This window comes from Chelonia mydas, chromosome 1 (genome assembly GCF_015237465.2).
Source record: "Chelonia mydas isolate rCheMyd1 chromosome 1, rCheMyd1.pri.v2, whole genome shotgun sequence".
NCBI classification, from domain to species: domain Eukaryota; kingdom Metazoa; phylum Chordata; order Testudines; family Cheloniidae; genus Chelonia; species Chelonia mydas.
In genome coordinates this window covers 182,494,282-182,518,699 of record NC_057849.1, presented here as the reverse complement: position 1 = coordinate 182,518,699, position 24,418 = coordinate 182,494,282, and the positions used below count along the sequence as shown (strand labels likewise).

The 24,418-nt window shown below is 42.1% G+C and overlaps 1 protein-coding gene across 1 annotated transcript in view; it reads left to right on the top strand.

Moving 5' to 3' along the window:
• Window positions 1-24,418, top strand: part of PTGFRN (prostaglandin F2 receptor inhibitor) — a 101,627-nt gene that overhangs the window by 59,919 nt on the left and 17,290 nt on the right. Inside the window, exons 6-7 of the mRNA XM_037906503.2 lie at window positions 10,072-10,491; window positions 22,123-22,230. Of these exons, the coding sequence (XP_037762431.1) occupies window positions 10,072-10,491; window positions 22,123-22,230 (528 nt within the window). The remainder of the gene's footprint in view (window positions 1-10,071; window positions 10,492-22,122; window positions 22,231-24,418) is intronic.

Here is a 24,418-nt window from a genome sequence, read left to right as displayed (position 1 = left end):
CATTCTCAGGAGACCAATATAGCTTAAAGGCTTTTCTGCTTGCTCAGCTTTGCAAATACAGCTAGTCATTAAGATATGTCGTGACTGGTTTCTGACGTAGTCTGTGTAAAGTTCTTCTGTTTGTTTTGAAGGCATCTTGGCTAGATCTAACTTTGCTTCACTTTTGTTTATTTTTTTTACTTCAACACCGAACATAACTCTTGTGTAAAAAAAACAAACAAAAACAAGTGCTACTAATGGTACCTGAGGTTATTTAATATCAAAGAAATCTGACAGTCTGATTTACTACTTTCATCACTGATGCTTGCATATAAAACAAAGTTGTCTGCTTGCATAGAGATTCCATGCTGGTTTGGGTCTCATGCCTGACCCAATGCTGTTGCATTTGGGTTTGCAGCACTGTCTGGGAATGTTCATATAAGAGAGAACTTCTCCTTTCAATTATATTGTTCTTTAGACATCCACACGTTTTTCAAAGGCTTTGTAAAACTCTCCATTTCTTATACAGTATCTAAATATTTGGCCTAAAGTTAGTTTAGTTTCGCTTGGCCTGAAGTCCCATGTAGCGATTACCCTGGTTTACATTGTGCGCAGAAGCTGAATGATTCTTGTGCTTCAGAAATAACTGAAAGTAGAAGTGAAAAGAAATTGTGACCCTTTTTCACAACTCTTCTTGACCCTTGCTAGTGCAGGACAGATTCATGAGAATTAAGAGTTGATACTCTTTGCTTGGAGACTGTGCATTGGAGATGCTTGTATAGTGATTTTCCTTACTCTTAAACTTCCAATTTGCCTTAAATAAGAGTACCTTGGTGTTTGCAGCACTACCTAGAAGGGGATAGTGCAGATATTGAGGTAGTGTTACTTAAGGTAACTGTATTAAATGCCGATCCTGTCAGAACATCTATTCTAGCCACAATTTCCCTTTTTTCTGTTTTGTCAGGGTGGGAATTGGTGGAAAAGTGCATTCCCCCCCGCCTCTCCACATTTGTTTCTAAACTCTTCCTCTGTTATAACCATCTCTTTTTTTCAGTGATTTGTCATGGCCACATTTTGAATTGGTGATTTTCTTTGAAAACTTGTCTTCAGTCATCACCCAGAAGTATATTCTGTACTGATTGCTAAGGCCTTGAAAAAGTGTGCATTAAATAGTAGGAGCAACAGAGGAATACTGTAACTTATAGAATTGAAACAGCCAGTCATACAAGTCAGGAAGTACTGCAAGACCAAAAGGAATAATTTGGCCAGGATTTCTTTTGTCTTTGGCCTTGGTCTATTTGGAGTAACACCCAGACTGACGGTAAGCTGGGGGTGTATTCTTGTGGTTTCCTTCCGGGATCTTATCTGTTTTGTTTTTTTTCTGCTGCCAACATTGTGCCCTTTTGTATATGTAGATATTGGGTGGATTTCTGTTGCACTTTTGACCCTTTTTATTAATTGGAGGTTCCAGGAGTCTGTCTCCAAAGATGACTTTGTGGGACTACTGCAGATGGGAGGAGATGCATACCCTAGAAGGATTCAGGTTACATTGCTTGAGGAAAGCGCCTCTTTTTTTAACCTTTCTGGCCAGTCTTTCTTTAAAGGTTAATAAGTTGCACTGTTGCTTAGTATTAGGAAATGTGAAGAAACGTTTTCCCCATTTCATTCTTTACTTAACTTCTGAAGCATTCTCTTTCTAAGTATCAAATCTTGGATTTTTCTGTAATCTGCACAATTACCACTGGCTGGCCTGTCCAGAGGGAAATGTTGATGGTGGTGCTGCTCTGTAGCTTGTGTGCTGTGTGCAATGAGAGAGAAAAGCCATATTTCACAGATCACATTAAGAGGGCCCGCTGTTCTTTAACCAGTAGCAACTGATGGAGTGTGGTTTTGGGGAGAGCTTTCTGTTTTGATCACTAAAGACATAAGAACGGCCATGCTGGGTCAAACCAATGGTTCATCCAGCCCAGTATCCTGTCTTCTGACAAAAGGAGTACTTGTGGCACCTTAGAGACTAACCAGTTTATTTGAGCATGAGCTTTCGTGAGCGATGAAGTGAGCTGTAGCTCACGAAAGCTCATGCTCAAATAAACAGGTTAGTCTCTAAGGTGCCACAAGTACTCCTTTTCTTTTTACGAATACAGACTAACACGGCTGTTACTCTGAAACCTGTCTTCTGACAGTGGCCAGGGCCAGATGCTTCAGAGGGAATGAACAGAACAGGGCAGTTTTTCAGTGATCCAGCTTCTGTCAGTTAGAATAGGGCAATCTGAGCCCTATTTTAGCCTAAATCCATATCTTGCTACATGGATGATCCCAGCTATGGTAGTGTGTGGGGTACAGTTGCATAAATTAGTGCCAAAAATATTGATGTTGTGTATTAGAGATGCAGAAATGCCCACTCTTTTTCCTTATGTGACCTTTCCTCACTCCTGTTCAGCAATAACTGTCTAAGCCAGTGGTGGGCAACCTGCGGCCCGTCAGAGTAACCTGCTGGCAGACGTGCTGGCTGCTGCTTCCCACAGCTCCCATTGGGCAGGAACGGCGAACCGCTGCCACTGGGAGCTGTGGGTGACCGTGCCTGTGAATGGTCAATGTAAACACTGTCTCGCAGCCTTCCAGCAGATTACCCTGATGGGTCGCAGGTTGCCCACCACTGGTCTAAGCACATGTATGTTTACTGGTGATCCATGCTGTGCTTTCTTTTCCTCTTTCTTCTGAAGCACTCCCCTTTTGATCCTTAGGCTTGGATGAATCAGAAGGTGGAAAATCTTGGCTAGATTGAGAATACTGGCTTCATGCCCCCGTCTACAGCAGCAAGGTAACAAAGGCTATGAAGTGGGATGTAGATAAAGGCAGGCCGGGATGCCCTATAGAACAGAACAGTGCTACCTTAATGTGAAATCTAAATAGGACATTTCCTGGGAGGGGAAATGACTCTCTTGGAGTCCTGGGGATGACTGGGTCATTCCAATTGGAGAGGTTGTTCTCTACCCTTTTGTCAAGGTTCCTTCCCCACTCTGAACTCTAGGGTACAGATGTGGGGACCTGCATGAAAGACCCCCTAAGCTTATTCTTACCAGCTTAGGTTAAAAACTTTCCCAGGGTACAAACTTTGCCTTGTCGTTGAACCGTATGCTGCCACCACCAAACGTTTTAAACAAAGAACAGGGAAAGAGCCCCCTTGGAGACATCTTCCCCCAAGCACTACACCCCCTTTCCTGGGGAAGGCTGGATAAGAATCCTCACCAATTTGTACAGGTGAACACAGACCCAAACCCTTGGATCTTAAGAACAATGAAAAATCAATCAGGTTCTTAAAAGAAGAATTTTAATTAAAGAAAAGGTAAAAGAATCACCTCTGTAAAATCAGGATGGTAAATAGTTTACAGGGTAATCAGATTCAAAACATAGAGAATCCCTCTAGGCAAAACCTTAAGTTACAAAAAGACAAAGTAACAAAAAAGTTACAAAAACAGGAATATACCTTCCCTCCAGCACAGCTTATTTTATCAGCCATTTAAACAAAACAGAATCTAATGCATTACTAACTAGATTGCTTACTAACTCTCTTTACAGGAGTTCTTACCTGTATTCTTGCTCTGGTTCCAGCAAAAGCATCACACAGACAGACAGACACTTCTCCCCCGCCCCTTCCCCCCCAGCTTTGAAAGTAACTTGTCCCCTCATTGGTCATTTTGGGTCAGGTGCCAGCAAGGTTATCTTAGCTTCTTAACCCTTTACAGGTGAAAGGGTTTTGCCTCTGGCCAGGAGGGATTTTATAGCACTGTATACAGAAAGGTGGTTACCCTTCCCTTTATATGTATGACACCTTTCCTTGTCACTTCTGGGATCAGAGCATCATTGTAAGAACTGGTTTTACAGTGATCTTGTTCTAGGAGGGTCAGATGTTCTCATGAAGGGGGCTGTTCATAGACAAAGTGGGGTTGCATGTTAAATCACCATGGCCCTCCGATTTATATTACAAATATATATTGTACCTACTGGCATCTTAGGCATGTTTATGAAAAATCCCTCTGTGTATTAGGTCCTAGAATTGACACGTCAGACTCTCCAAAAGCAAAACAAAAAGCTTCCCACCCATCCTTGAAAATCAGTTCCTCCCACTCTATCCCATGTGTGCAAAAGCCTGATTGAAGATGTGGGATTTGCAGCATGTCCTGACTGTCAGCCCACTCCAGCTCCATCAGATGAGTCGGAGAAGTGAATCTGAGTAAGGCCTTTTGCTGAAAATGCTTTTCCACAGTAAGCCCTCAAGACATAAACTGTGGATTGTCAACTTGAGTCTTTCATGCTGGGAACTGAAATCAGCTGAAGCATTTATAAAACAGCTAGGACCCAAAACATACTAGGCTTTCTAGTTTAAACCTAAAATCTTGAATTGTACCCAAAAACAACTTGAAAGCTAGCACAGTTTGTGAAGCACAAGTGTAATATGCTCCATGCATGAAACACTAAGTAGTGTAGCCCCAAGAATAGCTCGCTGCAGTAATCTAATATGAAGGGGAGAAAGGTGTGGATAGCTGTAGCAATGTGTTTGTAAAGTGCAGATGGATCAGAGCACGCTCAGATACTACTGGTTCCTGGAATTCCAGAAGTAACTCAAGGTTCAGTAGGATCAGCAGGCTGTGAACATTAATAAAAAGCAGATGTATCCCTTCTCTCATGAGAACCAATATTGCCTCTGCCATCTGACTGCTTCCCTCCTCCAGTCGGCACCACGCCTGTCTTATCTGGACTGAGCCACAGCCAGTTGTCTCTGATTCAGGCCCTGGTCTCAGACAGGCATTGGGAAAGTCAAGAGAGCACCATTTGGGGGCAGTGAAAAGGAGATACGGAGCTGAGTGGTGTCCACATGCAACAGTAACTCGACCGCCTTGTGTGTATGCATCATGATAGTCCCCTAATTACATGATCACAAGTGATAGTATTTCTCAAATGAAATATAAAACATGAAACCGCTTTTTTCTATAAACATTACAGACCCATTTGGGCCATCTTACAATACTCTGTTCTCTTCGGAGTATGCCAGCTATGCCAGGTTGGCCATGAAAATTGGGAACAAGAAGCAATACGCCACTCCTATTACAGAGTAAATAGAAAATAGCAAAAATTTCCGGCCAAGCCCCGCCCTCCCCTGCAATAGGTAAGGTGGATGGCAAAAATATTTCAAATATGTATAAACTTTCAAGAATGTTAGTGTTAAACAAATAAGAAATTCAGAATTAAAAATATAAGTCTAGAGTTAACCACAGCCACTTAAAACATCCATCACAATCTTAATTTCTGTCCCATTTGGCCAACAAATGCCAAAACTCCCACTGGGGAGGTTGGGGGGCAGGGGTGGAGGCAGTCAGGTACTATGGCAATGATGTAAAGAACCTCAAAGGAACAGAACATTCCATTACTGTAACCAGTCCTCCGGAGGTGCTAATAAGTTAGCTGTAATACTGCAGTAGGAACTGGCTTATTTCAAAATGCTCTGCATTGTAGACATTGAAATTACTAGGTTTATCTATTCTGCTTTTCACTACATAGCAAACGAGTCATTTTAAATTCAGAAATGTGCTCAGTTCCTCTCTCAAGAGCTAGGAGTTAAAATGGGGACATATAGCATATACTTAATTAAATTAGGTACACTTTATATAACGTATATAAAGATACCTTACATTATTAAAGCCATTTTCAGAGCCTGTGGTTTGAGTACATAAATGCTTGGGTAAAGCTATACATCAAGATGGAAATAGACGAAGGTGCTATTCCTCTGTTTATTACATACATGGACCGCAGACTTTATTGTGCTTGTATTTATGATGGAAAACTACTTAAAAATAACCTTCCAGGCAAGATGTTCATGAGCAAGAGTTGGACAGTTGGTCCATAAATCAAGCTGTGAGTTGTCACCAGCACTCTTAACTGACTTCTTAATTGAAAAAATTCAGTTGAATGCATAATTTCTGGAAATGAACTGTTTTGAAAGCCAAAAAACCCCCAACTCTGTAACTAAATTAACCTGCAAATACAGAATAGTTGCAACTCCACTGGGACAGCCTTGACTCTGTGGTTTTGTAACACCTGTTCTTGATATATGCAGTCAGTCAAAATCCTGATATGTACCGGCCACCTCATCTTCAGTAAAAAGATATTTGGAATGCTAGTTTCTATTTTCTAGGCCCCAAGTTCTGTTAGACAGGAGCCCTGTCTCTGTAATTCCTAGAATCTTTACAAGAGAGGAGCCCTGATCAAGCAGTCCTTAAAAGGAGGTCATTGCCAGCATATGTGAAACGATCAGTAACTGGTCATAAATCATCTGCTAACCACAGTCCTTATGCACCATCCTTTGGAAAGGAGTCCTGATGCTATAAGCCTGTGGCCTGCCAAAAGGAGTCCCATTTCTATGAACCCCCTGTAGGCCCTAAGGGTCAGGGGCCCCTCTCCTAAAGAGCCTAGGAGGGGAGCCACAGTCCTGTCAACTTCCTACGGTTCACAGGCCTGGGGCTGTCCTAAGGTCTGCAGGAAAGGGAGATGTATGGAGTTTGCAGGAGACTCAAAGGTGGTCAGAATCCAGTGGAAGAACTTTCCCCTACCTTGCCTCTTGCTGTTGTCTGGTTTTCTGGAGCAGGTCATGTGAAGAACTTCTTCCTCATCCTCCATGGTGCCTTCTAATCCTCCACAGAGTTGGTGGGCTGTCTTCCATTTCTCTGTTGTTCTCCTCACCTGACAATCCCCAGGAAGCACATCGTGGTTGAGGAGCCTAAGTAGGCTCATTGGATGGGCTCAATAAGGGTTTTTAGGGTGGAGATTGTGGTCCCAGGGAATGAAGAACCTCTTCCCTGCTGTCCCCTCTCTGTTCTCTGGACCCTGTGCAAGGGTGGGGGAAGCAGAACTGGGACCAGGAGGACAAGGTGAGGGCGGGGGCAGGAAGGGAGGCAAGGAAAGAGATCATTCAGGCTCCCTGCATGAGGCCCAGGTGGTAACAGGGAGGTGATAGTCCCCTTCTGTGCTGCTTCCCTTTCCTCCTCAGATCTCCCAAAGCCCCCTCAGTAGACCTTATAGTAGTGATGCTCAGACCTCAGTAGTAAAAGCATCCTGATTGGTTAATAACTTAAACTGGTTATTAATTAAATCACACATTGTTTTAATATGTGCTGCAGAGTGCGCCATGAGACACATTAAAGAGCCACTTGTGTCTTGCGAGCCACAGTGTGAGTATCACTGCCTTATGGGAGGGGACTGGGCAAGCACGGAGAGCCTGGGGGACAGCCTACCTCAGGGACAGTCCCCATCCCCAATCTTGCGTGCCTTCTTACTTGCAGGAGAGCCAGGAAGTGGGCAAACCCTTATCCTACTCTTTCCCCTAGCCTGACTCTTGCCGCTTTCAGGCTTGATCTGTTGAACTTCTGCTGAGCACTAGCACACCAGAGTTGATATGCCATCTACCATTGTTATTGGTTGTTTAACCAGGTCCTGGTCACTAGATCTCAACTAGGCGAGTCCAGCAAACTAGGTTTTCTCTTCTTTCTATTTTCTGGCTACAAAGTGATGAAATAGTTAATGATTCTAATTCATCCTCAACTCCTAATGTATCAACCCCTTGTCTGATTTACTTAAATCTGATAGAATAATTCTACCCATTTCAGACTTAACCTGCCAAAATTGGTCTTACAATGGAAACTTGGTTCCAACTTAAACTGTGGCATGCCCACTGCTGCCTACTATAGGCATTCAGAATCCAGTTGCACTGGTAACTATTTTAATAACTACATTACTGTCCATTGGATTTCATTATATTCCCTCTGACTGTTAGTTAAACTGTTACTGCTTAATGTGCACAAGGGGGCAGAGACTTGGTTGTGCATGCAACCGCAATTTTGGGATCTCCTGACTTTTGAGCACCTAACTGCAATCCTAATATTCTCAAATTTTGTTATATGGAATATCTAATTCCATGCTCACCGAGACCACTGCTAATACCATATTCCTTTTCTGTTCCTGCTGATGCTTTATGTAGCATTGCATAGTGATCTACTTTGTACAGTGCTGATTTTAAAGTTGTCATACCCAGTTTCTCATTTCGTGCACTGTTTACTCATTGGGCAAACTACTGCTTAAAGGCAAAACACTGCAAAATGTAATCATGACTAGTATCTTGTTGCTCTCCTGGGGAAGGCAGAAGTATTTATTTCAATTTGGGGGGTATGTGTTGCAGTCTTACTCTAGCTTATTTCCCTGTTGCCCTGTAAAGTTTTGTCTTGCACAGCGTGGCTGGGTTTGTGTTTTAATATGCAGTCATTTTCATTACTGGAAGAAAATTCACTGTAGCAAAACCAGTACTGAACACTGAGCTGACTCCAGTCTACTGTTTGCACTTCTGTGTTTTCTTGCCATAATAACCAATAGATACCTTGACTCGTTTGGGTTGACTGACAAGGTAAATATACTGGCATTGTGTGGCGCAGGCAAAGGTTAGACAGAAAGCATGCTCACGCAGACCATGTTAATATGGTCTCCCAAATGGCTCAGGGGGTTATGCTTTAGGGAACTATCTTGCTTTGTTTAGAGGGGACGGGCAATGCCAATCCAGAGGCTTTTTCAGCTTATAATGCGTGGGTGGGTATGTTGTACTCTCTCCACTGGAAGGAGCCATAGCTCATGAGATAGATGGAGGATTAATCCCAGCAATGAGAGCTGGAAAGATGATATTGGGGTCATCTTTTCCCACCCTCTTCCGCCAACCTAGGACACTGTTGGAAGTTAAGAGAACTCTGTATTCCTTATGGAAGGGATATGAATTGGAGCCCTAGTTGCTCTTTGTCTCATAGATTGGCCACAAGGCCTTCATATAACTTCTTTTGTTCTATGAAATGTAACTAGTACAAAGTTCTTATCTAAACGTGGAAATTTCACCTTGTTTGTAAAATGTGCTGGTGGAAGCTAAACTGAGAGTTGTAAATTGATGCATCTGTATAGCTTATTTAACTGACTTTTATAAATTGAGTTTAGTGAAACCAGTGCAATTTCTGTGTGCAGACCAGGACATAGATATTATGGCATTTGGTGTCTTAAGTGCCTCAATAAGTAGGACTCTTCTCAAGTGTGTGATCTTTCCCAGTTGTGAACAATATACTTAAGTTTGCAACTCCGCTACCTTTATCTACCTCTGGTCTTTGGTTTTTGTTGGTTTTTATTTTTGTTTTTTGCCTATAACTTTTTTGATTCTTTGCTCTTAAGCTCAAATTTTCAATGTCTGGGGGCTCTGCTCCCCTCCTACATGCAGAACTTTCCAAAATCCTGTCAATAAGGGATATTTAGGATTCAGGCTCCCACAGATTGGGAAGGAGCAGGGAAATGTAGGGCAAGTCCTCTGCTCTTTTTTTTTATTGTAGTTAATTATGTCAAATATGCAACTTCTAACATTCCAATATTAGTTATGACTGATGTAGACAAATGAGTACAGGTGAGAAGTCCAGAGGTGGAGGAAGATATATCCTGGATTTTTTTCCTATATGTAGAAGTGTGTGGGGGACTTTTTTGTTTTTGTGACCAACCCTCCTTATTCTCTAATCCCAGCTGATCTTGCAAGGGTAGGACACTACTTGAATGGATCTTCAAGGCAAACCCATAGTGCTGCAGGAATTGGTGTTGATCCAAAAGGCTGTAATTTTCATTTTGAGTCACTGGTGCTGAACCAATGCCCCAGCACTTTGATCTGAAATGGCACTTCCTATAGCAACATAAAACTGAGGCCCTGATCCCTTTAGGGATTTATTCAAATGTAGGGTTACTATCCTTGATGTTCTGGCCACATCTGACTTGAGTAATTAAGTTCCACCTGTCACAGTTTCTCTGCAGTGTCTATCAGGAATAATGTTCTTCATGTCCTATCCTAAGCTGTTTATGTAACAGTGTAGGCTGTTAAATAGCAAGCTGCACACTACACCAGCAATAGGCAAAGTGTTCTAGGACTGTGTCTACTTTGTTCGTGAAGCATTTTGAAAATCTGCTGGGTTGTAAGGTGCTACATAAATGCAGACTGCTATTTATTGCTTCTGATTTCCTTCCCTCTTTCAGATTATACACTAACAGTGGAGGCTGTGAAACTGAAGCCGTTCTTCATGGCAGGACACACCTTTGAGATGATATGCAAGGTGTCTTCCCAAAACATCAAGACACCGCGTTACTCTGTTCTCATTACAGCAGAAAAGCCACTGCCTGATCAGTCAAACCCTAATGGAACCACTCGCATAATCTCCTTGAACCAGGATTCGGTGGTAAGACTGGAAGACTGGACAGACCAGGCCCGAGTGGATGGTGTGGTCCTGGAGAAGGTTCAGGAGAACGAGTTCCGCTATAGGATGTACCAAACGCAGATGTCTGACGCTGGTCTGTATCGCTGCGTGGTGACCGCCTGGTCCCCAGGCGGCAGTGGCATGTGGCGAGAGGCAGTGAATGGCTTATCCAATCCCATCCAGATAGATTTCCAAACCTCAGGTCAGTACAGAATTTAATGTGTACGTGTATGTGCTTTGGGAGGGAGCTGAGTGCTGCATGGTGCTTGTGCTAGTGTCCCTAATCTCTGGGGTCATTGCTGCTATTCCTTAGCTCAATCTGAGAGCATCTCCACGCTGAGATGGGTATGGTTGCTAGAATGTTGCGTATCTGCACTCCCCTGGCACTTCTCTGCTGTTCATTGTGCCTAGTTATATCTTGGAATACTTTAAATGAACTGTGTCTGACCTTGGAGTCCTGGCCCACATTCCTTCCTTCGCTAATACAGGCTTTAAAGTCTCTCATGGCATGACCTATCTCTGAGTGAAGAATGGCTACTACGCTTGCTAGTTCAGTCACTATATTGCTGGTATATAACGATTGCTTTGGGAGAGCTTTAACGCTAAAAAGCCATGGAGAATCCTATTTCTGTTCTAAAGCAAACTTAATTAGTTTGGAGTAAAATTGCCCAAGTGCATTTCCTATCAATATAATTGCAAAAAAATCCAGGAAATTGCCAGTTAAGCCAACTTTTACATTGCAGCAGCCTCTGCTTGCATGCACCACTACCCAAACATCTTGAAACCCAATCATACTTGGACTCCAAAGTGTGACTTGGTATTTTGAATTTCAGCAAATACACAACTGCAGTGCATGCATCTGTTCCTCAGAATTACACTCAAACTCACAGCCTTAGCTGCTAGATTAAACTATTTCCATGGATGTTGTCTGTACATGGGTATGATGTCTGTGTGTACTTGAGTGTGACTGAGGCATCAGTGCGTTTCTGATTTGTTATATGTTGCATTGTTACATTTTTATGGTGCTGAACCGTCTGGGAGGGTTTTGAGTGGTTATACAAGAGCTGAGGCTGCTCTGGATGTTGATGTTGGTTTAACTGGCAATTTACTGGATTTTTAGTGATTACATATTTCATATTCCCCAAGAGCATTTCCATCAAAGTTAACGGCTCCACGGGCAAATTGACCCTGTTTTTTTTTTAATGTATCAATGCAGGTAGCAACTTTGTTTTTATCTCTCTTCCTGTTCCCCATGTGTTCCTTCCCCTTGCACCATCTTACTCCTTCTCTGTGGCCCCACGCACAGCCCAGAGTCACATTATGTGCACAGTATCTGAAGCTTTGGGGGAAGAGGAATTCTGGGTTTGGTGAGAGGACAAACATTTGCACAAACTAGGATCTGTTAATTTCCAGTTGTCCAAATAGTAATGAAATGATCCTCAACCAGCCGGTATTTAAATCTGAAACATCTTATGGCAAGGGCCACTGGCTAAGCCTTAAGCAGTCATCATAAAACGATGTCCTCCACTGCAACTGTGCAGGGCTCAGAAACTAGCACTGCTAGGCATTACTCTTTACTCCCTCTTCCCTTTTTGCTTCTAACCATAAAACAATCATTCTAAAAGCAGACATTACCCATGCTCTGGTCCCATTCAGAGTACCACGGCTCGTGGCTTATCGCTCCAGCAGGATGCGTGTTACCTGAATGCTTGTGTTGCCAGTGTACAACGAGTACTACGAGAAGCCTGAAAAGGCGAGCCTTTTTCCCCTACCCAGAGCCTCCCTCTCCCCCCGAGAAGGGGGTGGGGGGGTCACTAATACGACTCTTTTGAATGTGTTCATATGGTGTCACTTTGTATTCATGCCAAACAGTTTGACAAAAAAGGCACTCCATTAATCTCCACAGTATGGAGGAAAACCTGTGAGCTTGTAAGGGATGGGTCTGTTTGTTGCATTGCCATCTTTCCTGGCCAAAAGAGAATCTTATTTCCCTTTTCAGTCCTTCCAAGAGAAGAAAAAGCTGTTTCCCAAAATAAATCTGGCAAATAGCAAAGGCTGATTTAAAATTTTCACATTGGCAATTCAAGTTTCATGGCACATGAACAAATTTCACAGTCTTATCTGGTTCTGATTGTAATATCATCTGCACTGGCCTTCCCAGTCCACCCGAGTAGTAGCTTTTCTAAAAGCTCTCTTGCATCTCGACCTGTTGCCTCACTTTGACTGAGTGATTAGCTGACATTTTAAAATCCTATTTGTCTGCAGGTTATTTATTTGGGAACTTTTCTTGAACTGTCTTAATACAGTTTGGATGGGAAATGCTGGTGTTGCCAGACTGAAGCATCTGTGGAGAAAAAGGAACTCGTCAAGCTCAATTAGAAGGGACGTTGGCAAACATGCCAAACCAAAAAGACTTCCTGCTTATCATTAGGAATAGGGGCACACATGAGAGTGCATACCACACCTGCCTTCCTCTAGCCCCATTCCTATCCCCTGTGCCTTTTTGTTCTGTTCTTGGATTCAGACAGGCGAGTGAAATTTAGAGGAATGATTACAGGCAGATACAACACACCTAGCTTTCTAGGGGGAATGAATATCTATGGTTGGCTTACGTGAAAGATGGGTTAAAATACAACTTAAATTCAGGATACAGTATGGATTGAAGTAATAGTTACACAGATGAATAACAAAGGTAGGGAGAAATTAAAAAGCATAGTTTGAGGAGAAATGTTTCGACTAAGATTTGAAGATATCTCACCGGCCTCAGACAGAAGGTGCCCAATAATGGTAAAGGTGCTTATGCAAATTAATTTACCCTTATATCTCCTCCATGTCAGACAGGAGGTGGTATCCCTGTTTTACTGATGAGAAAATGGGCACAGAGTCAGGGGTGCTGGAACAGTTTGTATAGTGAGGTTGCAGAGAGCCACTGAACCAAACTGTAAACCCTTTATATAATGGAAACCACTTCACACCAGGGAGTGCGGCAGCATCCCTAGTTCCAGAGCCTATGCACAGAGTTTGACTTGATCGAGGTCAAAGTCAAGAGGCAGAAAGGTAAGGTAGGCTATTCCACATGGCAGACTCTGCAAAAGGGAAGGCACTCATGAGGACGGTGTGAAGGGAACAAAAGCCAATGGGTGGGGAGTAGTGAGATGAGGTCCTTGACATAGGTTGGAAGAAGTCCATGGAGGATTGAAAAAGCTAGAAAGTGCCACTTTGCAGTAAATCCTGACCTGAGTGGAGGCCTGATGGGGGTGAACTCTGACTTGCTCCGAGCGATGCTTCCATCTTCTGCTCGGTAATAGTGCTGCCTCACCATCTGGAATTCCTGACCATTTAGAAACGTCACTGCTGACCAGCAAGGCATTTTAACTGCTGCTGGTGGTTTACAATCAGGTTATTTATCTAAACAATTAACAACTGTAGTGTTCCAATCTTCTCCAATTTGACAAGCTCAAACTATGACCGTATCCTGAGTCCACGCTTTGGGGGTGGGGGGAGGGGAATAAATAAGAAAATAGAGAAACTCTCTCGGCAAAGGAAGTCCTTAATGAGTGTTACATGAAAGCTTTTAGTGGTTGTAGGACTATCCTTCTGTGTCTTTATTGATTTCTGTTTGGAGCTGGGGGACTTGTTGGATTGGAAGTCCTTTCCTGTAACCTGGCTTCCTCCCAGATCTGTTTTGTCTGAGCTTGGGTGTTTCAAGGAAAACTTTTTTTTTATTGCACATACACCTTGTGAAAAGTGAAGGAGGCCTGTAAGATTTTTATATACGAGCTGGAGACTGCACACACAAACTCCACCAATAATAATCTTGAAATGTGGCATTGTTATGAAAAGTTTTTCCATGAATATCTGTGGGGAAAATGTCTCCCTCCAGATTCTGTCCAGTGGTGGCACGACTTGCTGGCTGCAGGCAGAGGCAACCTTGTTTCTTTGCTCAGTGCTGCATAAAAATGAATTTACTACAGTAAATTCGTGGTCTGAAACTTAAAGGGAAAAACCTACTTGAAATTTCATTAATTGAAAGATGTGATACAATCTATATTTCAGAATCCCATAAATTAGAAGTTTGTGGGGGAGAAGCGGAAGGGAACTATTAGGTATAGTCTATGTACTCCCAAAACCTGAGTCGACTGGAGATTGTTCTCTAGTGGATAGCTTCATAGATTTTTTTTTTTTTTTTTTATGGCCAGAAAGGACCATTGTGATCATCTAGTTTAACCTCCTGCATAACCTGCCACAGGACTTGTTTTAATTCCTGCTCCAAGTCCAATAGCTGCGATTGATTTAAAGCATGTCTTCTAGAAAAACGTCCAGTCTTGATTTAAAGATTTCCAGTGATTATCCAATGCTCTTTTTTAGTCTACTTTGAAAAGTATCCTGAAATGGAAGAACTGTCATTTCCTTTGGGAGATTATTCTGCAGTCTAATAGTTCTCACTGTTGACAAATGTTTCTTGATATCCAGCCTGAAATCTCCTTCTCTTAATTTCATGCCACCACTCCTAGTGACATCTCCTGGCACAACCCTAAGCAGGTCTTCTCCCTCCTTAGTGCGTGCACTCTTCAAATATGTGTACATGTGTCCTCTCTTAATCTGGCCAAACTGTGTATCTGTTTAGTTCTTTTAACTCCTCACAAGGTAGTCCCTTTCATAGAGCATACTCCTCCAACCCAAAGCTCATGATCCTTCCTAGCCCTCCTTCAGACCAGGCTTCTTAAAAATTAGAACTACTTGTAACATGTTGAATACTTTCCATCTCAGGGTATAAACCATGCAAGTTAGGTGATGTTAGAGCTGCTCCTTGATACAGTGAAACACCCAGGCTGCCTCTTGCTAGACCAGTGCCTCAGTTCTCTCTGGCCTAAAGGACCTGTTGTTAGCCCACTTGGAGAAACTCTCCGAGTCCTTTGAGGGCAAAGGTCTATTTGGCAACTGAAAGGTGCTAAATCAACAACCCTGGAGACTGGCGATTACTAAGACTCTGAGCAGTGCTAACTACTTATTCCACAATATGTCTTTTCACTGCACTCACACGGGATCACCATTAAAAGAGAGGAGTGTTCTCTTTCTCATAGTCCTTTTCATCCCCTTGCTGAGCTGGGTAACAAAGGTCTAATTAGCACTTAACTGCATGTGTGGTTTTTGTGAAGCAGACCCCTATCTGCTAGGCCTCAGACTGGGACTAAAACATTCATTTCACACAGGTCGTTGTACAGCCATCAGATAGTAATAGGTTCATTTTCTTCCCAGCTGGACCGCAGTTGAGCCGGTGACCTTGACATGAAAAGCCTCCTACCCTTGTACTCAGAGGCACCCAGTCAGCCTGCAATTCAGGTGGCTTATCCCATAGCGTTAAATTCTTTGCCATCATCCCCCCAGATAGTATTTAGAATGGCTTCTCCCACAGCATGGTTACACAGAGATCCAGTACAGTTTTTCTGTTCCACAGAAGTGCTTTGGTGGGGGTGGAGGGGCGTGCGTGTGTGATAATGTGCTTCTCTAAAATAAGATGTGTGAGAGAGAAGAATCGAGCTTGGCTTCATTCTGCTGGTTGCCTCCAGAGAAACCCCAGCAAAAGGTGAAAGCTGGTGAAAGTCAGAAACAAAAGGGAATTTAAGAAGCTTCTTGGTGTAATCTTCAACTCTGGATGATATCTGTGTATGAGCTCATTACACAGCAATGTTTTTCACTTGTTTTGGAAGGAGCAAAGATAAACCAAGAAATGTTGAAATGTGAGCTGAATATTTGTTGTTAAACTTCAGATTAAAATAAAACCATGCCCCCTGCTGACCTGGAGATCTGACTTCTCCCTTGCCTTCTCTTCATGTGTCACTCACTCACTTGATCAAATATATTTGTCGTAATCAGGGAAGTGAATGAAGAGCAATACAGCAGAAACTCCCTGGCAAGAAAGCCCTGTATTTTCTACCCTTTATTAGTGGATAGAAATATGCTTAGTCATCATAGTTTTTTCCTCTCGTCAATTTGTAGTTGGAAATGTAAACCACAGATTAAAGTACAGAGGGTTCTTTCCAGGAATAACTATTATGAAATTTGGGATGTTGCTGGTTAGGGAAATCTATATAGAAAGAATAAAGGCGGTGGAGGAGGTTGAGAGAAGGAGTTTATTACTTGGAGAAGAGCAGACTATGGTCTCTTCAGTGCAATAGTGGATGGCTTGGTGCCAGGGCAGTTATGAGTAATATTTTTGAATAGAGAGAATTTGCAGATTGCATCAATTTTTCCTCACATGGTTTATGGCACTGCTTGATTTCAAGTAGACAAGGCACACTACAATGATTGCTGTCTGGCTATTGAGGAAGAGAGTATATGACAGAATTCCTTGTTTGTACTTCTGATTCTGAGTCACTGTTACCTTGGGCAAGTTACTTAACTTCTCCATCCCCCACTTTTCCCATCTATAAAATAGGCATAATACTTGTCTACATGAAACTAAATTTGATTTTTGTATAGTGCTTTGAGAACACAGTCTAAAATGAAGTAACGGAGGCCAGAAGTTAAGGTTGCCATCTTCCATTATAAATCCTTTTCCCCATTAATTCTAACTTTCTGAAATGTTTATTTTGGGAATGAAATTTTCCGCGCTTTACTTGGTCTTGATCCAGCGATCTAGAAAGATTGATTGCTATCAATTCAGCTGTTTTTATTTTAAATTCTCTGTATGAGTCTTTAAAAGTAAAAGGAAAACAATCCTTAAACTCTGAGTTATACTTGCACAAAACCTCTATCAACCAAGCCAATTTTGTTCAAGCCTGGCTTCTTGTGTAGATGTCTGAGGTATAAGGAATAAATCAAGCTTGATGTCGTTTGAACCATTAGCTTTTTTCCGTGTATCCACAGAAGAAATTGCTGTAACTTTTTTTTTAAATCTAAAGCTAAGTTACTTCAAACTGCTAGGCACTGAGATGTACTCTATTTTTTGGATTGAACTAAACTCTGGCCCAGAATTTGGGCCTGGAGAGTTAACCAATAGCAGCATTCAGAAGGAATTAAACCAATAAATCCTGGTTCTGGAATTTACAAATTCCCATTTAGCAACTTTTACTCTTGGTTGTTTTTAAAATTGTGCTTAACCTAATTCCTCCCTAACCCCCCACTCCCAAAATCAAGGTGGTGTAATGTTGGACTTGAGTAATCAGTCTTTCAAAAATGAAGAGATGAAGAGCTGTGGTTGGAAGATCTATTTTACCTTTGCCATTATTATGTTTATAGCTTTTCAATATAACAACTTTTTAACTTTACAACCATAATACAGGTTTCAGAGTAGTAGCCGTGTTAGTCTCTGTTCGCAGAAAGAAAAGGAGGACTTGTGGCACCTTAGAGACTAACCAATTTATTTGAGCATAAGCTTTCGTGAGCTACAGCTCACTTCATTGGATGCATAATATAGTAGAATAAAAACAGGTATTTCTTATTACCTGAGTACGTACGACAGCTTACTGTCTGACTTCGATCTTGGTTTGATTTTTAAGTTTCAATGAGATTTACAAAATGTCAACTTAATTTCAAAACTAGGAAATCAGTTTTCCTTTAATAATGCTTGTCTGTAAAGTTTATGTTCAAGCTTCTTCATTGGATTTCTTAGCTTGAGTCAAAGCTACATTGGAAGAAATCAAGGCCTAAGCCAAACTCGAGGTCATTCAGCTTTAAATGTTCCAGACTTTAAACCTACTGAATAATATTTTCAAACTTGGCTTGATTTAGGTCTCAATGAGATCTATAAAAAAGTCATGTGATTTGTCAGTACTGTAACTGAAATTTCTGTTTGTAGTTTATAGTAGTGATTGTCCATATTTTGAAGTATTAAGTACAGGGACCTGGGTTAAGATGGAGCTATGAGTGTGAGGGAAAACCAACCTGATTTGCATCAATGTCCCAGAAGTCTTTATTGTTGCTCATTTAACTTGGGTGCCCTGTGCTAAGAGGCATGCCTGAAAGCTGCATGCTGTTGCACTGATACCAGTGCTTGCCAAGATGCTTTTCTTAGAGCCCTCAGAAAGAAAATGCCTAGCTAGCAGGTTTTTTGCTATGTATGCTTTCGCTGACAGATCACAACATTGTTTTTCTGTGGTAGTGGTTCACTGCTCATTCCTGCTCATCTCTTCCTATTAGCTTTAGCTGAAGTCAGGGCAACTGGTTTAAACAGAAAGAAAAGGAGTACTTGTGGCACCTTAGAGACTAACCAATTTATTTTTGCTTGCATCCGATGAAGTGAGCTGTAGCTCAAGAAAGTTTATGTTCAAATAAATTGGTTAGTCTCTAAGGTGCCACAAGTACTCCTTTTCTTTTTGCGAATACAGACTAACACGGCTGTTACTCTGAAACCTGATTTAAACGGAGACCTAAATCAAGGCAATAGCACTCTGAATGAAAATAAAGATTACTTTCAGCTGCCCTTCTTTTTTTTTTAAGGAGTGGGGAGTTGGTGGCTGCAGGGGCTTTTAGCGAGTTATGGAGCACTTCACAGCTAGGTCACTAGTACAAATCCTGCCCAGGTGGCAAGTGATCAAAACTTGTTACTTTTTGATGGCGTTTCAGTGGCGTGTGTGAAATAGAGTCCAATTCCTGGTTAAGTGCCCACATCACAAACAATCATAACCATGAGTATTGACTGTCCTCAGGTACTTGCAACTTCTGCAGAGGGACAAAGAATTGAATGAGCCATGAGCTTATGTCTGAAGGTGGTCTCTTCAGGCCGGGGTGAGGCACTATGGTGTGAGAAGTGGAATGATGCCTCACTGGGAAACTGCTCCCGCCGAAGCTATAATTGTGTGGGTAGAGTTTCCCAGATTGTCAGCCTAGCAGCGTTTACTAGAACAAAGCTTGCTTAAAACATTGTTTAAAAGAGGAAGCCCAAGATTTATAGTCTGTTGGATGAAGGGAGAGGATGGTGACCCCGGAAATGTTTCAGGACTTTCTGTTGAAGTCCAGCACTTCTGACGTAGGATGATGGTATTCTTCTCTCCTCCTAACTTTCTTTGTGCTTCAGGAACAATTTTCCCCAGCGTGGAGATGATTTGCAGGAGTTGTGTACTCTGGAAGGGAACTAACGATTTTCCGCTGGTTACTGTGGTTTACCCAGGGGAAGTGTGATCATTAAATGATGGACATAGGGAAGCAGCTGCTCTAGTTGTTGCATCAGTATTGCCCTAGAAACTTGGGCATGCTGATGGCAAGCCGGGAGATGCAGCTGATGGTCTGAAAGCAGAAATTCTCTTTTATAAGAGATGAAAAAATTTGATCTGATAATAACCTAAGCACACTGACTTCTGCTTTTAAGGTCTTTTATGGTAAAGGGTGCTCAGATTCTGCCCAGCTGAGAAGCTACACTGGCACCTTGCTGGGGCCTTGATGGCTGCAATCAGTGTCTATAAAATGGAGTAAATCACAGATGACCTCATCTTTAATATAGAGACATGACCTGTAGAAACTACAGGTCACAGTGTGCAATGTTCTGCATTGATAACTCTCCCCTCTCCTCCTCCCCGCCCGCCCCCCCCCCCCCCCCCCAACACACACACAGTATCCAGGCGGTGCTTCTGAAACACTCAGCAGGGCAAAGTGACATTGACAAGGATCAGACAATTCTCTCACGCTTTCTGTCCATGGTCTCTAGGGAGGTATGTACAGGAACGCAAGCTTGATTCTCTTCTCCCTACCAGTATAGTGGCAGGATCTGTGGGAATGCAGTGATTCTCTCCTCACCTGATGTGAGAGTTCACTCACTGATTCTGAAATGCTGCAGTTACTTACTGTAAAATGGGGTGCATGTAAAACAGGAGTCTGTGATTACAGTGCCATTCACATTCCGTCTACACTGCAACACATTAGACTCTGGGAGGGCAGTGGCACTGCAAGCAAACATGGCAATCTCATGCATTGAGACTGATGTTCTATAAATCTAAATAAAATCAAATGAAGGGATGCTGGCCTGAACGTGCTGGTTAACATTGACTTTGTAACAAGTGTGTTAACATCTTTAATTTCTAGCTGCACAACTCACTGAAGACTCACAGGAAAGAGCTTAATTTGTTTTATTTGAAGGATAAACTTTATAACAATACCTCTAATGACAGTGAGGTTGCTGACTATCTTTGGAAACAAAATGAATGTTCATAGGAAGATCTTGGACAGAGTCCGAGGAACTGGTCATGCTAATATTCCTTCCCCTTTCCTTGCAAGGGATTGAGGGGGAGGGCTCAACTTTTAAATGTGTGCCAATTTTAATGCATTTATAAGACACCCATCACCATAGCATCTGAACTTCATAATATTCTAGGTCTCTTATTTCCATAAATATGTTCTAGCAGACTCTTCAAGTCTAAACCAATAGTTCATACAACTTCTAAGGCATCTTTGGTATTCATTTATCTCCATGTTTTCAGGGACATCTTACAATTTTATATAATGCCTTTCATGTGACAGTGATTTTATAAACTTACATATATAGACCTTGCTTCATCACTGCCAAAATGCAGCCATTTTGAGGGGGGGATGGGAGATTTAACTGCAACAAGCACGTTGCACTACAGTTTAACAGAAAGTAAAGAAAATTATGCCCATTTGAAATCATCAGGCGAATTTAGGAAGCCACAAAGTAATTGCTTCCTCTTAATTGGAATTTTGGCTCTTGTAAAAAGTGCTCTGTAATCTCCGTGGACCACAAATAGTCATCCCCCTGCGGTCTTCAATATCTCAACCAATAGGTTACAGCTAGTGGCACAATGCCCTAATTCCATTCCAGAACATTGGTTCAGTAGTCACTTGAAGAAAAAGTACAATCTACTCAGTCGCTAGTACAGCTTCCTACAGAAACCTGGATTTTCCTTGGAGGTTTCCCGTCAGAAGCCTGATGGGACTCTGCAAGAGTTATGAAGATTCTTGGATTTAAAGTAGGGCCTAGACCTCAGAATGATGGAGACAACCATAAACAGTGCTGTCTTGTTTCTCACCTCTCTGGTAGGTGAATCCTTATTTTAGTGGAGGACTCAAATTATGGGATATTCAGATATCTGTCCTTCAGTCTTCTGCCTAAAAAAGAGGTACAGTACTAGCCATGTAAACCTATGTGAAGTACCATCACTCTGTCATTAATTTTGCACCATGGATTTGGTACTGGTCAAAAGTGGGTGTCTTGATCTAAAGGCTTTTCTGTGGTGCACATCACCATAGTAGCTGAGCACCTCACCATACCCCTGTGAGGGTATATCCATATTATAACCATTGTATAGGTGGAGGAATTCAGACACAGATGTTTTGACTTGCCTAGGATCATAGAAGAAGTTGTATGTGGTAGAGCCAGGACCCATATGAAAACCATATGGAATTGTGGCCATATAATAAAGGTTACATGTTCTAAGAGGTGAGTTGGTCTTTGTTCAGCTCCTAATAGAAATGTCCACATCACACACATCAGTGGCTCCGCAATCAAAGCGGGGGGGTTCCCAAGACTGAACAGATGAAAGACACCCATAGGGGCCTCCTCCAGGGCAAGTGGATGGCATATTGGCAGAGGACAGTGTGTGGTAAACTCCTCCTGCCATACTGTGCCTGTTCTATGAATCAGTAGAGGACTTCAGAGCTGGTGATTGGTACTTTCCACTGGCATGAAATTTAGTGTCCTAAAGAATATGCAGGTGGTTCCATAAATCTTCACTCTGAGAGCAGAGGCAATATATTAGTCATCTGACATCAAAGTGCTTCACAAACTAACCTAGATTGTCTTAAGCACTGGTTAAAAGCTTTTGGGTAACACAAAGAAGGAACCTTGAATGAATAATGGGATTAAATTGCTATCTTTTAGGTCCCGTGTTTAATGTCTCAGTGCATTCGGACAACCCGACGGTTTACCAGGGCGAGCTGGCAGATCTGCTCTGCATTGTCACCATCGACAGAGTGGCACTTGAGCCAGGTACTCCGCTGAACTTTATTTCATTTTTTGTTTTTTGGAAAAAACTCCGTTACCTTCACTGTACTGTACAACACTGGCAATTGGGACACTATTAGAATAGGTCTAGAAATCAAGAACCACCACAAAGCCCCATAGTACTAGTCAAAGCAATGGAGAATATAGGAAAATATAGGCCAAAAGGTTATATGTGTATATATTAAACAAACTGGTAGGTTCTCATTTCATATCCTAGTGAAGAGGTGTTCTCATGACAAACCTCCATTACTGTTCACGCTAACAGTCCCCATTGCTGGCAGTCTCAGCAAAGAGCCAAAGATTGAATGCACTGTGGGCCCAGTCACCCTTAGTTAGGAATGAGATTCATTGTCAGGGAGTGCCGGGGAAAAGCTGTGTATCTTCTGTGGATAGTCATTAAATCTCCACTTGTCAGCTTAGCACTGTTTGTCCAACACTAAACTTACTTTATATCTTGTTTTTACAATTTTAAAATTTAGCCAAGATGCCAACAATCCTTTCTCATTGCTGATCTCTTTAGTAATGAGCCTGCTTCTAGATTCAGGAGCTTTTGTATGAAATACCAAGAAGAAATGTTGCATTCTGTTCATTGCTAACACGGTAGGATGCACACTGAATGCAAACCTTAAAAGGTTGTGAGGTTCAGAGACGCACCAAAAGTTCAGATTCCTGCTTGACACTAGCTTGGCTGATCCTGACTTGGGGTAAAAATACCATGAAATAGCTTTAAATGATATATTTGTGCTTTGAGAACTCAAAAACAAACAAACAAAAAACCTAGGCTTGATATGAGTTTTGGATGAAGGTTTAGTTTGGTTTATATTCTCTTTAATTTGTCCCTCTTTGTTATGTAAATTAGTACATGTGGCACTTATGACCTCTGTAAGCATGATGCTTCTCCAAAAAAGAAGAATAAATCTTTTATTATAGAAGCGTAGAACATGACATACCAAGAGTTAGTCAAGCAGTTTGTGCTGCAGAGGCAAATGCAGTAGGGAAGTAGTCTGCTAAATTATTGCTCTGTGCTGTCTGTGAAAATATGAGTGAAGACTGTAGTGAGAATGGTGGAAATCTGGTTTGAGTGTCTTATTTGAATTGGTAGGTGGGGAGAAAGTTGAGGAATCTTTAATGTCGACAAGATTCATAACCCTGGAGAATGGGCATGGTCTGCAGCAATATAATTGTGTTCTTTGTGCCCCAATCTGCCCTTAGTGTGCTTTGCACAAGACCCCTTTAGAAATCATCAGACAATTTAGTCTCCATGGCCCATTTTCAGCTCTTGATGCCTCTGAGATTTCCAACAAGGAGGCCACTCAGTGTACATTGTAGTGAGGTTTATTATATGACTGTTCTGGGGGGTATGTGGAGAACAAGAGATTGGAGGTATTCAGACAAGGGGTGGAAGGATGATAGAGAGCAGAGTTTTACACTGGAAAGGTGACCTCTCCAAGAAACTGCCAATCCCTATGGCCAAGGTGTGAATAGTGCAGTCTCACTGGGGTTGAGATGCTTATTGAAAGCATTGATACTGCTGAGAATTAGAAATGTCCTTGTCACCCAGAGCAATCAGTGCACAGTTTCCATTATCATAGCACTGAAGATTTTTGTAATCGATTCTGCTTCTGGGAATTGTCTCATTGTGTTTGGCAGATCTCTGCTTCCACAGTTCCTTAGGTCTGTAACAGCTGGGCAAACAGACCCGTATTCAGCTTGTACAGTGGACGTGCACAGCAGGGAATGACTAAGTGTGGAATTGTGACAGGTGTCCAAGTAACTTAGTCAGTGGTCTGTGCAAACATTGTTTAACAAGATTTGAGATTCAAACCAGCCCCATCTGTGTCCTCATGGAGAAGCTGCATCTGGACCCTTCAGGCATGCTAGAGAAACTGGCACCTCTCCAGCCCTCTGCTGGACCTGTGGATGGGAGTCTGATATCTATTTCTCCTGTTGCTGGCTTGGCCTGTTTTTAGTGAGACATCTCTCCATATCGCAAAATTTAGTTCACAACTGGAATTAATAACCCAAACTTAGCAGAGGCGCCAAGGAAATGAACAGACCATGGAAACTCCCCCCAAATTGGAACTGACACACAATACTGGGGAAAGCTTGCACCAACTGAATATATACAGCAAGAGTTGATGTACTTTCTGGGTTGATTGAGCAATGTAGTACA